Source organism: Pituophis catenifer, unplaced genomic scaffold (genome assembly GCF_029215685.1).
Source record: "Pituophis catenifer annectens isolate HBS135680 unplaced genomic scaffold, rPitCat1.0.hap2 SCAF_1, whole genome shotgun sequence".
Classification (NCBI taxonomy): Eukaryota; Metazoa; Chordata; class Lepidosauria; order Squamata; family Colubridae; genus Pituophis; species Pituophis catenifer.
This window is the reverse complement of record NW_027256881.1, coordinates 253,447,558-253,460,735: the sequence shown is the minus strand read 5'-3', so window position 1 is coordinate 253,460,735 and position 13,178 is coordinate 253,447,558. Positions and strand designations below refer to the sequence as shown.

Sequence of the window (13,178 nt, the reverse complement as noted above, 5' to 3'; positions counted from 1 at the left end):
CCTTTTTGCTATCGCGTGCCAGGAGGGGGGGGCGGGGGAGGTTCGCGTGCGTGCCCACACCCATAATTCTATGCGCCCTGCCCTGCGCACGCAACCACCAACACCCACCCACCCCCCAGCTTTTGGCATGTGATGGCACGGTAGGCCCGTTTTTCTTTCTTACCTGGCTCCACATCCTCTCTATGCATCTGGGAAGGATGAAAACAGCCTTTCCCACTCCCTCGGAGGCCTGAAAGGGCCCATTTCCCAACTCCCGGTGGGACAGGAAGTGACGTTTTTGCTGTCCCCAGCCTCTAGAGGCCTCTCTAGGAGAATCTGGAGGTTGGGGATAGCAAAAAACGTCACTTCCTGTCCCACCGGGAGTTGGGAAATGGGCCCTTTCAGGCCTCCAGAGGGCCTCCGAGGGAGTGGGAAAGGCTGTTTTCGCCCTCCCCAGATGAATAGAGAGACCCTGGAGCCAGGTAAGAAAGAAAAACGGGCCTTCCCCACCCACCCCCCAGGCCCTTCGGAGGCAGGAAATAGCCTGTTTCCCTACTTCTGTGGGCCCAGAAGCCCAAAAATCAGCTGGCCGGCGTGCACATGTGCGCCAGAGATGAGCTGGCATGCCCACTGATATGGCTATGCGTGCCACCTGTGGCACGCGTGCCATAGGTTCGCCATCACGGTCTTATAAGGTCTGGAGAAAATATGTTCGGATGAGGTGTAATGAGTTTGATAAATATTGTGAAAATTGAAGATTAATTCCCAGAAATAAGATTTTCAGATAAGGAATTGTGAACATAAGAATAAGGGGGAGAGGCTTCCTGCCTGGCTCCGCAGCTTTGAAGACGCTCTTTTTTGAGCGCCCGTTCTCTGGTTCCGTAAAAGCCCCAGAACAGCCGAAAAACTGCTGTCTGGAGGCTTGGAACCCTCTCCCCGGGCAAAGGGGAGAGAGAAGAGTCGACAGGCGGGGGTAGAGCCCCCCAAGTGCGCTAGGAGAAATCCTGGGGCGCAAAGGGTGTGGGCTCCCTATTGAAGCCTGTCAAGCCACTCCGGACCAGAAACGACTCCGCTGAAGCGGAGCTAGAAGCTGCGACCAGAATCTGCAGAAAATCAACAGGGGGGATTTTTAACATCTTTACTTCGATCGCAGACGGAGCAAATCAGGAGAAAACAAAAGGAAATTTGCAAGTAACACTAACTCCGCTTTAATATGCAGAAAATGGCACCTGAGGGCGGGAGGAAGAAACTACCAGGGGAAGTGCTCGTTAAGGCTTGTTAACAATTTACAGCTACTGGATTACGCCCTAAGAGAAAGAGAAAGTTTTAAATGGAAGCGGCCAGGAAAAGAATTTGGTATCGAGGAAAAGAATTTGGTTCTGATTTTAACTAAAACCTGGTCTTTATACTGTGTGGAAAAAAGTTGAATTGTTGTCCTGATAGCTGGATAAATACAAAGTAGCTGAAATATAGCTGACAACAGGGCTGGTGAATCAGCAAATTCCCAAGCCGTGACTGTCCAGGCTTTTCAAGAACTTTTAGACTTTTTTACCTCAGCCCTGCTGAATACAATCAAAAGGGCTTTTTCAAAAAATAGCTTGGGAAATTATAAGCAGGAAATTATTCAGAAGAATTTGTTTTTGGAAGATCAGGAAATGGACAGGATTAAGAGATTGGCTGGTGCAGCTGAAACAAAGGTTTTGGTGGACCTTTCCATTCCAATGATAGAAAAGCAACAAATGGTTTCTTTATTGCAAGCTGACAATCTTTATGGCAACAAATTTTGGCTATATGGACTAAGAAATGGATTGAATGATTATACAAACCAGAAGAGACGAGATGAGGATTTTAAGTTAGAAAATCTGACTTCAAGAAGAGAGCGAGTATTTCAGAAACATCAACCTCAAATCACTATTGTAAAAGTTTCCAAAATAAAACTGGGGGGATCGTTGAAAGAATTTATAAAAAAAAAGGATTGGAAAAAATACAAAAAGAAGTGAAGAACAGAAGATTAAGAAAGATATTCTCCTGTGGACTTTGAAATTGGCAATGGGCAAATATGTGTTTTAATGGTATTAAAAGATTTTTAAAATGTTTAACATAAGGTTATATTATTCTACAAGATATATGAGATAAATTGTATAAGCTTTTAGGATGTCTAACCCTTTGAAGCGAAGAGGATTAATGTTAAACTCAGAATTTTATTGTAAACTGATAATTAGTTTTGGATAATCAAGGGTTGTTCTTTTAAAAAGTTAGAGGTATTAAGACGGTTAATTGAAAAATTGAAAGATACCTTCCTATAGATTCTGAAATTTATATTTGGTAAATAAGTGTTTTAAAGGTATTAAGAGATTTTTAAAATGCTTAACATTAGACTATATTATTTTAAAAGATATATGAGAAAAAATGCGCAAGATTTTAAGATGAATTTTTTTTTTCTGGTATAGAAATGGAATTTATTCATGATTTTTATTGTTTGTAAGACTGCTAAAGTATCGGATTATGCATTAAGAAAAAGGTTTTTTTTCTTTTTTTTCTATATAAGTAGGAAGAATGAATTTAATTTAATTGGTATTGAGAATTTATAAAAGGGAGGTTGTTGAATTGGAGCAAAGGGAGTTAAAGAACATGTGGGAGCTTTGAACTTTATAATTTGTTAGTTTATTTTAGCATATGTTTGTTAGATGCTATACCCTGTTTTTGCTCTGGGAAGTCAGGGGTGGGGTGGGGAGGGGGGATAAGGGAGGGGGGAAGTGATGAATAGAGAAATGTTTTAGCATAAGAAAGTGTATTCTAGGATATAGGAGTTGCTCAGATACTAAAGGAGGAAAATATTTCACAGCAAAGAAGTTAGAAAGGAGAGAGGAGGAGGGGGTAGGAAGAGGAGAGGGAGGGAGAGGAATGGAAGAAAGGAGAGGAGGAAGGGAAGGGAAGGGGCAGGAGTAGGAGTGAAGGCGAGAAGGGGGAAAAGAAGAGAGAAGTGGGGGAAAGGGAAAGGAAGTAGGATGAGGTGGGAGAAGAGGTAGGAGGGAAGAGGAGGGAGGGACGGGAAAGAAAGGAGGAGGAGAAGAAGGTTTGTTGTGGAATGAGGGAAGAAGGAGAAGAGCAACTCCGAATATAATTAAAATGTTTTATTTTAATGCTTTCTTTAAGGGAAACATATATATGGAGGATTTCTTATGTATAAGAAAATGTATAATTTATGTGGGGAAGGGGAAGGGTGGGGGGGAGAAAATTGTATTTCTTATAAAACTTTTCAATTAAAAAAAAAAAAGAATAAGGGGGAGAGTAACTATCCTGCGGTCTTTTAAATCAGTTAATGAAAATAGGGAACAATTGTCAGCATTGCAATAGTGTTTTTATGCACGCGCTGATGCTCAGGAGGAAAGGAATCACTGCAGATTTTACTCCACTAGTAATTGCTGACTAAAAGGGGCATGTTTTAGGCCATTGCTAACATGTTCGAGGCCATGAGTCAGCGCTGTCCAAAGATATTTCTGTGGTCATGTGGCCAGCATGATATCATGGAACACTGTTTCTTCCCCACTGAAATGGTACCTATTTATCTACTTGCATTTGCATGCTTTTAAACTGCTAGGTAGGCAGGAGCTAAGTGAAACGGGTGCTCACCCCACTGTTTTGGACCCAGGCTATCAGCTTTCCAGCCAGCAAGCCCAGTGTCTTAACTACTGAACCATCTCACCGCTCTCTGATGCTCAAAAACAAGATGAGGTTGAACTGTTACTACATGAGGGGAAATATGATGTTGCTGGTATCACAGATCTATTGGAATACTTCTCATGATTAGAATTAGAATGCAGAAATTGGAAGATGTAACTTGTTCAAAAGAAGCAGAGCAAAAATAGAATATTTGGTTATTTGGGGAATGAATCTGGTATCATTGTTAACCATTAGATTTAAAAGAAATAGAAGAGGGAATGAAAACAATATAGTTGTTACTCTCTAGTGTACATTTTCCATCCAAGAAAAAGAAGTGGGCAAAGTTTTCTAAAAGCATATTATGAATCTTCTCCAAACTCAGGAAGGAATAGAATGACCTCATATCATAGGGGACGTAAATTCTGTGTTGCATATCTTTCCAGAAAATGTCTGACTTCTCTTGCTATTAGCTTTCTTCCATTTAGAAGGTTAATTAAGTAACAGACAGATCAGCTAATCTTGCTTAAGATGAATAAACAAAACTTAACAAAATGAAATGAATAGGAATTGGGGAAGAGGACTAATAATAAAATAATGGTACTCTTGATTTTAAGATCACCTAAACCTGAGTATATATGAATATCTTTAATTATTAATTTTCTGTCATCTAATTTACAACTAAAAGAAAATACAAAAACCAGATTTCAAAAGGGGATAAAGATGGTGAGAAGAATAGATTAGACAGGAATAAAACAAGGGATCTTCACTCTCTCTCACCAAAGGTTTGGGCAGTGATCCAGGCTGTAAGGCCTTTCTAAACTACAGGGTGGGTGCCATCCAGATCATTTGGGGAATCTTATTCCAGAGTGCAGGTCCTGCTACAGAGGAGGTACACTTACAGAGTCCCTGATAGATGACATTGTTGAATGGACCCAAAGTTTGTCAACCCTAAAAGATTGAATCAGCTGGGCAGATAACGTAGTATGAGAGACAGGTGCTCCTCAAGTAATCATGGCTCTATGCCATATACTGTATGTTGGACTAAAAGCATATTTTAACACATTTAGATCAGCGCTAAATAAAATTCAGCCACAAGAGAAATGGGTGCGAGCTGGTAAAAAATTAGAAAAACATTAATAACCTGGGAGGGAAAAAAGGACTTTTATAATATGTGGAAAGAGGAATTGGAAACAAAAAATAATAAAGATAACTTGGATTTGTACAGATGGTGTTAAGAAAGTAAAAGTTTTTAATAAAATGAAACTAGCAGAAGGTGCAAAGAATAAAAAAGGCTTCGTCAATATATTCAAAATAAGAGTAAGGAAAAGTAAAGAAAAATGGTTTATCAGCTGCTCAGTGAAGATGATGAAATGCTAATATATAATGAAAAGAACTATTCAACCACTTTGGCTCATTCACCTTGAAGGATATATGTCCTAATGGAGAATTGTGAATAGAAAGATTTTAGCCTGAATAGAAAGATTTTATTAGCCTTCACAGAAAATATAAAGAAGATAATACTTAATGACCTTATATGAGTTCAGGTAGACAAGGCCAATTGTTTTACATGCTATGATATTGAAGAAGCTTGACTTCTTGGCTTGGCTGATCTTCCATTTCTTGCTTTTGAGAATCGAGTGAAATCCTAGGTACTGGCCAATGTCATTCTTATCAAAAATAGAGGAAAAAAGAGGAGCCAGGGAGCCACAGGTCAGCCAATTCAATACCAGTACATTGGAAGACTCTAGAGAAGATTACAAAACAGTTGATGTGTAAATATAAAAACAACAACTTGCAAGTTACTGTGGATTTATGAAGAAAAAGGTTTTGTAAGATGATCTTCATATGTAGAACTATCTGATACACAAGTCACCTAATCTATACTTGGCAAGATTGCTGAGGTTTATTTTTTTTTATGATTGCTTCACAGTTAAGATAGCTATTTCTTCTATCATTCCTGTGGTCTACAAAGAAAAGTACTAATAAAATAAAATAAAATAGAATAAGATTGTGGGTCTGCCTACTACTAGCATAGAATGTATTTCCTGCACTGAAATTTCCTCAACCTTTGGGAGAAAAACATTTGTCCTGTTCTGGTCCAGAATCAGTAGGAGAGTAGAAGATTTCTGAGATTTTACATGTAGAAGGAATTGAGCAGGTACTGTTTTCTTTATTTCAGTAAAACCTCACTTTAACGAGCCAGATAACTCTACAGTGGACACGTTGTTTAGACTTCATCCCATTTAATTTACTATAATTTATTATATTTATTTATTATAAATCATGCTATTTACACAGATGTCCTAAAATGGCATCAATTTAGCAGATGTCCAAATTTTATACAGCTCTTTCCACAAATTGCCCTTGAAATCAAGATTTTACTGTATTCCTATGTGAAAGTACACCTGTTTTAATTCTTACCGTGTGACAATGGATTTCTGTTTCCCTTTGCACTGACCTTTACATTGTATTGTGTCTTTTTTTTCAAAATGCTATTATACATATTCCTAATAAGTAGCTATTCTGAGTCATTTTTTAATTTTTATTCTTTTTCTGCTTTCGAGTCTTGATTCCTAGCAACTGCCTGAACTAGTCCCTGCAGTTTTCTTGGCAAGCTTTTTCAGAAGTGGTTTGCTGCCATTGCTTTCTTCGAAGGGCTGAGAAAAAGAGTGACTGGTCCAAGGTCACCCAGCTGGCTTCATGCATAAAGCAGGATTAGAGTTTATGGTCTCCTGATTCTTAGCCTGATACATCCATCAGTACACCAATCTGGCTGTGTTCTGAATACTACTATTTGTTCCCCATCAACAACTGATAACATTTTTAGATCAATTGCAAAAAAACAACTTTCTACACATCACATTCTTGTCTATTTCTTATACACTGGGGCTTTGGTTTGCGTTGTGTTATGTGTTGCATGAATTTAGCAGAAGAGGGCAAGGTTAAATTTTCAGTTGAAAATCTTCATACTCAGAAACTTCACATACATCAACTGAGTTCTAAAATAAGATCAGAGCACACATGCACAGGGGAAGGTGCAAAAATGCCCAAGATAGACAATATGTTAATGATGGTTAAAATTTTATTTTTTATTTATTTATTTATTTATATTTTTATTTATATGCAGCCCTTCTCCGGAGACTCAGGGTGGCTTGCAAGGCGTTAAGCAATATTAGAGTAGCATTAAAGAGTCAAGATAGAAATCCATTCTCAGCCACAGAAATTCAGAGGATGATTTTGGGCCAGTCACCCTGTTTTGGCTTAGCTTGCAGGGCTGTTTTGGGACTAAAATAAAGGAAGATCGCTGTGTAAATCGCCTTGTAACCTAGAAAAAAAGATGGCATATAAGTTTCGCAAAAATAAATATATAAAAAGAAAAGGGAAAACAATTTATAAGTAAATAATATGGAAATCCTTGAAAGAAATCTCTTTGATGATAAATCTGTGGATACAATTTTGACTCGGAGGGAGGCACTTGTTTTTTATTTGAGGGCCACACTTGAAGTGGGATGCTGGGGACCTCATTCAAAAAATGGCCAGCACAAAAATTAAATATGCTTATTTGTATTTTTCTGTCATGTTAAAAATTATACTTTGGTGATGGGGGGAAAGCTTTGGGAATCATACCTAGGACTTTCAGGAGTCACTTGGAAGACCACAGATTGTATATCCCTTATGTAAGGGAACAACAAAAAGGTCAAAAACTAAAAGTGGTTCCATGATTCACATTTGATACTCGACAGAGCAATAGAACATCGTGTATTAGCAAAATATGAAAGGTTTGCCAATTGTTAAAATTATCTTAACTATTTTTTCCCTATTTTTCATGAAGGCAGAATAGCACAATCTGCTTTTTAGCACAAACATCCTTGCTGTTCTTCCCTGTAAAAGTGGCTTAAAAATCATGAACTGAAGCGAACAGATGCTCCAAAAATGGTCTTTTAATTCAATATTTCAGATCCTCTTTTCTCAGTGTATGTTGATTAGACACCATATCTAAACCATGTTGTGGGATATGTTATTACATCACTAGGCCTTTGTGTCGTTTTTAAACATAATTTTCTCAATTTTAGTTTGTAAAACAATATTTAGCCATAAAACTTTATATAATCAATAGTAATTTTTATATACCGGTAATCTTTTTCTTCGTTACCAATTCTGCTTTCTCAGTTTCATTAGGTGAAATTAGAATTATTTTTCTTTCTTTGTTAGTACTCGTAGAGAGTTCAGGAAAAGAAATTACATCTTCTTGCCATTCAGTCAGCTGTCCGGCACTAAGGAACTAAGTAGGGTGGGAAAACCATTAGGAAATATCCAAGCTTCAGGCTAGACCTGGAAGTTGAAAAAACATCTCAAAAGAAGAAAATGACAAAACTTTTTTTTGCTGCTTGCAAGAAAGCTACATGTCCATAGCCAGGAAGACTATATCAATTATATGCAGCCTGAAAGAGATGACTAGTGCTGCAACAATCTTCATCTTAGGGAAGCAGGCATGCATGTTATAGTAATATCTTATTCACAGTAGAAGAAAAAGGGGTGGGGAGAGAGAGAGAAGGAAGAAGAAGAGAAAGAAAGAAAGAAGGAGAGAGAGAGAGACAAGAAGAAAAAAGGAAGGAAGGACTGGCTGACTGACTGACTTTGGACTTCAAATAGATATTGGGTTAGACTGACATGTTTAGGGTTAGTATACACAGTGCAACATATATTACCCTCCTGTCAGGCCCAAGGTTAGAGGACCCAATGAAACCCAATCAAATTCAATTAATTATTTATACCTAATGACCCAAATCTTGCCCATCTAAAGCTATAATGTTATAAATTGCTAGATATATCCTGAAAGACTCTAGGATCTGGCTACCCTGAATCTCCCCCCTCCCCTCTTCCAATTTGGGAATGTATAGATTCTTAATTTAGGCCTCTTTCTGGGAAAACTCCATGTTGCCAAAACTTCCCCACTGCTTCTCTACATATTCCATCACACCTAATCCCTAAAATGAACCAATTTCTGATATTTAGCACAGTTGTTTTATTTCCATCTTCAGGCTGAAAGAGCATATGAAAACCTGCAAAGCAGAAGGTGAGAAGATTTCATTGCCACATAATATGAAAGCGATTGGCCATCTGGAACATCTGCCTCTTATAATGGGGACTGTCCATGTAGATTGTTCTGCAGTTGTTGTGGCTGGTAAGTGTTTATAGACATATTGCCTATAGCCAAGCCTTTCACCAGTAAACATTTAAAATGATAAACCAATGAATTTTAATAACAATAACTCCTAATTGTATTGGTTGTATAGAATTTTGCAACACAAACTTTTGTTTGGTAGTAATGGAACATGCATGTTCCACAGATATGTACAGGTAGTTCTTGACTTCATTTAACGGCCATTTGAAGTTACAACAGCACTGAAAAAAGTGACTTACGACTATTTTTCACACTCATGACTATTGTAGCATCCCCATGGTCATGTGATTTATATTCAGATGCTTAACAACTGATTCACAGTCATAACAGTTGAAATATCCCAGAGTCATGTGATCACCTTTTGACAAGCAAAATCAATGGGAAAAGCAAATTCACTTAACAAGTGTTACTAATACAACAATTGTAGTGATTCAGTTAACAAATGTCACAAGAAAAGCCATAAAATGGGGCAAAACTCACTTAACAAATTTCTTACTTAGCAACATAAATGTTGAGCTCAATTGTGGTCGTAAATTGAGAACTACCTGTAATACAGTAGGAACAATCTATTGCAGGTGGAGTACACATTTTCAATTTATATTATATTTTAACTTCCAAGGATCACAAAGACATAGCCAGTGAGTCAAATATGTGATTGATAACGAGACATGAGAGTTTCTTCTTTTTTTGTTTTGGATAATTCTAAGCTAATTTTTTTTCAAAATTTGGAGAATAAAAAATTACAAAACTGTGCCATTGTTTCGGTGGTACTTGGAGTGTACTTCTACAAGAAGACATTCTGGACATCCAGTGGAGAGGAGCAATTGAAAAAAGTAACAATATCAGATACCCTTAATGTGCTTCATAGCAACAGATCTCCTATACAGCTTTTTTAAAAAATGCATCTTTCTGAATAGTCTTTATATATTTTTTTTCAGAAGGTAATGAGAAAAGCTTCTCCCTGGGATTACAAACACTGAAATATTTGAAGGTAAACTTCTCTTTTCTTGGTCTTCTTCTTTTTGCACATCTTTATCCTTTTTACTCAAGTAATTTTAATTATTTTCTAATGTATTTCATTAATCTTTATTTCTTAGTGTGTGATAAACTTGGAGAAACAAAATCTGATCCTGGGGAAGACAGACAAGGAAGAAATTCCTTTTGTCAATAATGCTTCTATTCATGAAGAGAAGTGAGTGTTTTAACTGTCAAGCTATACTGATATTTAAGAGGATGTTTGTTATACAGTTAAATTATTAGCATGATGAATATGTGGGACAAATGGTTGGGATTGATTGTTTGTTGCCAGAGAGCTCTCCTGATTGTTCACCATGCACTATCAATGGTGTATTTATTACATTATTGAAAATTAGCATGAATGAGTACCCAGAAAGCTTTCAGTGCTAAGTAATATGTGGTGGAAAGCTTGGATTTTTCAATGAATAAACAGACACACCTGTATATTCATGTGCTTAGAAATGTGTTCCCCAATCGGTAACTTTTGAACTTGCTTTCTTGTTGGCATTTTATCATTTCTCTTGGTACTCATCATCATACTAGCTGGATAGTATAAATTGGTCTTAAAATACATGTTTTCTAGAACCTTGAAATGCAGATACTATGGTCAAGTTTAATATCATTCAAATAATGGTCTTGATCTAAAATCTGTCATACAACTAATAGATATTTTCTCCAGATGTTCTACTGGGCTTCTCTGTTGAACTTTCTATTTTGACTCACTGCTTGCCACGTTTCCAAAAGAAACAAAATAATGATATACTGTTCAACATGATAGATTCTAAAGAGAGCCGTGTTACCACTTTGCTCCTAAACTATTTATGTGAGTACTTTGGGAGAGTTGTCATGGCTGCCTCAGGCAGTTGATGTAAGATGTCATGAAAGCAAGGAAGCAATATTTCATTTGTTACCGTATTTTTAATAATACAGCATTTTTCTGCCTTTGGTGTCTAAATGACTTAACTAATTTTGGATGCTGTGCTTTTTATTCAAGTGGGAGATGGACAGTGGGTAACCTCAGGCAGCAAACAATCTTGGTCTGGTCCTGTCATAAAGTTGACTCTTAAGAAATAGGCTTTTCTGACAAAAAACTTAATGCTATAATAAAATAAACATTTAAAGTTGTTCCAAGAACGTTTGTTAGCAGCTTCCCTTTCCCTTAACTATGTCAGACGTTAGACAGATGGGATTTGTAAGATTTACACACAGCTGGAAAAAAAATATGAGGTGCCTTACTTGCTAAACAGTTATTTCCTAGGGCACATCCTCATGGCAGCCACCTGCGCTCCTGGTTCAGTGCTGTAGCACACAACTGGAAGCCTGGGAAGTGTCCCTGGAAAAGGCAGGTACCTTTTTCCTCCAGATTTGCTTGTGCTAGCCATACAGATGGCATTGCCTTACAGTTTTTCCTGTCAGAATGGGGAGTAGCCCTGGCTCTCATGGAGTGTGTGGCTTTGATGTATTGCATGAGCAGAGCGTCTACTGGGCATATCCTTGCTCCAAGAGTTGGGAGGTGGGGGAAAAGGCAAAAAATAACTCTTTTGAGAGACTGTTACATTCATCTCATTTCAGCACTGCTGATGCATGAAGAGAATATAATGCTGACTTTGGAGAAGAGAAATACTGTCTGGTTGAATAAGAAGATGTCAATACCAATAATTTCAACCTGCTAGACTACAGCTAGACTGTAGCTAAATGAAACAACATCTATTTTTCAGGAGTTTAGGACAACTTCAGACTTTCATTTATCATATTGAAAATCTGGGTTATGATCTGTAAATGGACACTTAAGTCCAGTCTTTAAAATGGTGTTCTCGGTATAGCCATACAAGTATGAAAATATTTATTTTTCCAGACTCTACTGAAATCTAATTTTTGTTACAAATGGATTTGTGAAATAAACTGCCTCCTGCAAAATTGGGGTTGGGGAGAAGACAATTTTGTAACATTCTTTTTGGAACCAATTGTGTTTAACTGCTATGATTAGTTTCTATTAATCAGCTTTACAGAGCATACTTCTCAGTGGTTAACAATGAATTGTTTGACATCATTCTTTCATCTGAGTAAGTCAAACAAGTTGTGGAGGATTCTTTTTATTCAAAGGAATATAGTTTACGTAATAGTTGATGGTAATAATACAACTTGATCTAAGGTTTTTATTGAGTAGCATTTTACTTATGGAAATTGTTCTTTGGGTGGAGAAGGAAAGAGGCACCATTTTCATGAATTTGCTCTCTTCTAAGTTCCAAAGAATTGGTTGGCTTTCAAGACTAGTATATGATTGCAAGAAGAGAGAGTGGGCCTTTAGGGAAGAAAGGAAATCACTTCCCTAATTTCTTCCAGTAGCAGATTCACAGATTTCTTCCCACAAATGAAAAGAACCCTTCTATTCTCAGAAGGATTACTTTGAATCAAGTCCTGTGTATTTTTCAAATGTACCTTGTGTATTTCTCAGAATTTTCAGAACTTTCCTCCCAAATGAAATGTTGATGTTAACAGAAAGAAGTTGGAAGCCAAATTTTATTTTTTAAATCACAATACAGCCTTGAAGAGAATTTCAGTATCTGCTAGTTTCAATGCTAATATTTACTATAGGAATATAATCATACATTAATTTTGCTGCATAGCAATATATCGCTAAATTTGAGAATTCAATTGGTCCCTTTTTTGCTTGCCTACTAGCATTCCAGACTTAAATATGGATGCATCATTTTAATGGCAAGGTACCTGATCATCTATCCATCATGATTGTCTATTGCTAGTAATGTATTTTTTTCTGACATACTCATACTTGCCAAAGAATCTAAAAGTGTGTTTTAAGACTGATCCAGTCTTCTTGTTCAGAATCTGTTTGAGCATAGATTATAGCAAGATAAATATGTGTATATGTATTAAATGTCACAGGAAAGAGTCTTTCTAGGACAACATATTCATTGTTTCTGTTTTTAGTCATACTTTCTTTGAGCTTCTCATTAATGGATGACTACTAGATTCTCAATAATATCAACAATTACCAAACAGTGTTAACTATTTAATAATATTTCCTGTTCTCTTTGTAATTTTCTCTTTGTAATTTAAAATTTCCAGGAAGGCTGTAATACACACACACACACACAAACACACAAACACACACACTTCCAAAGTGACATTTTGTGTTTTGTTTTTGAAATATCTAATTAACTGTGAATTTGAATAAGCATATTGAGACTTTGCACACAGGATGTTCACTTTCCATTCATCTTATGATTCCACTACAATAAGGTGGGTCTGCAAATTGGAGTTTGCTGCAGCAGTCATAAAACTGTGGCAGCATGCACATAGAAATGCATAAAGC

General features: G+C 36.9%; 1 protein-coding gene across 1 annotated transcript in view; it reads left to right on the top strand.

Annotated features, from left to right (window-relative positions):
• NRIP3 (nuclear receptor interacting protein 3) overlaps nucleotides 1-11,517 on the top strand; it is a 36,951-nt gene extending 25,434 nt beyond the window's left edge. Inside the window, exons 4-7 of the mRNA XM_070935215.1 lie at nucleotides 8,685-8,827; nucleotides 9,766-9,818; nucleotides 9,925-10,019; nucleotides 11,103-11,517. Of these exons, the coding sequence (XP_070791316.1) occupies nucleotides 8,685-8,827; nucleotides 9,766-9,818; nucleotides 9,925-10,019; nucleotides 11,103-11,517 (706 nt within the window). The remainder of the gene's footprint in view (nucleotides 1-8,684; nucleotides 8,828-9,765; nucleotides 9,819-9,924; nucleotides 10,020-11,102) is intronic.
• The last annotated feature ends 1,661 nt before the right edge of the window (nucleotides 11,518-13,178 follow it).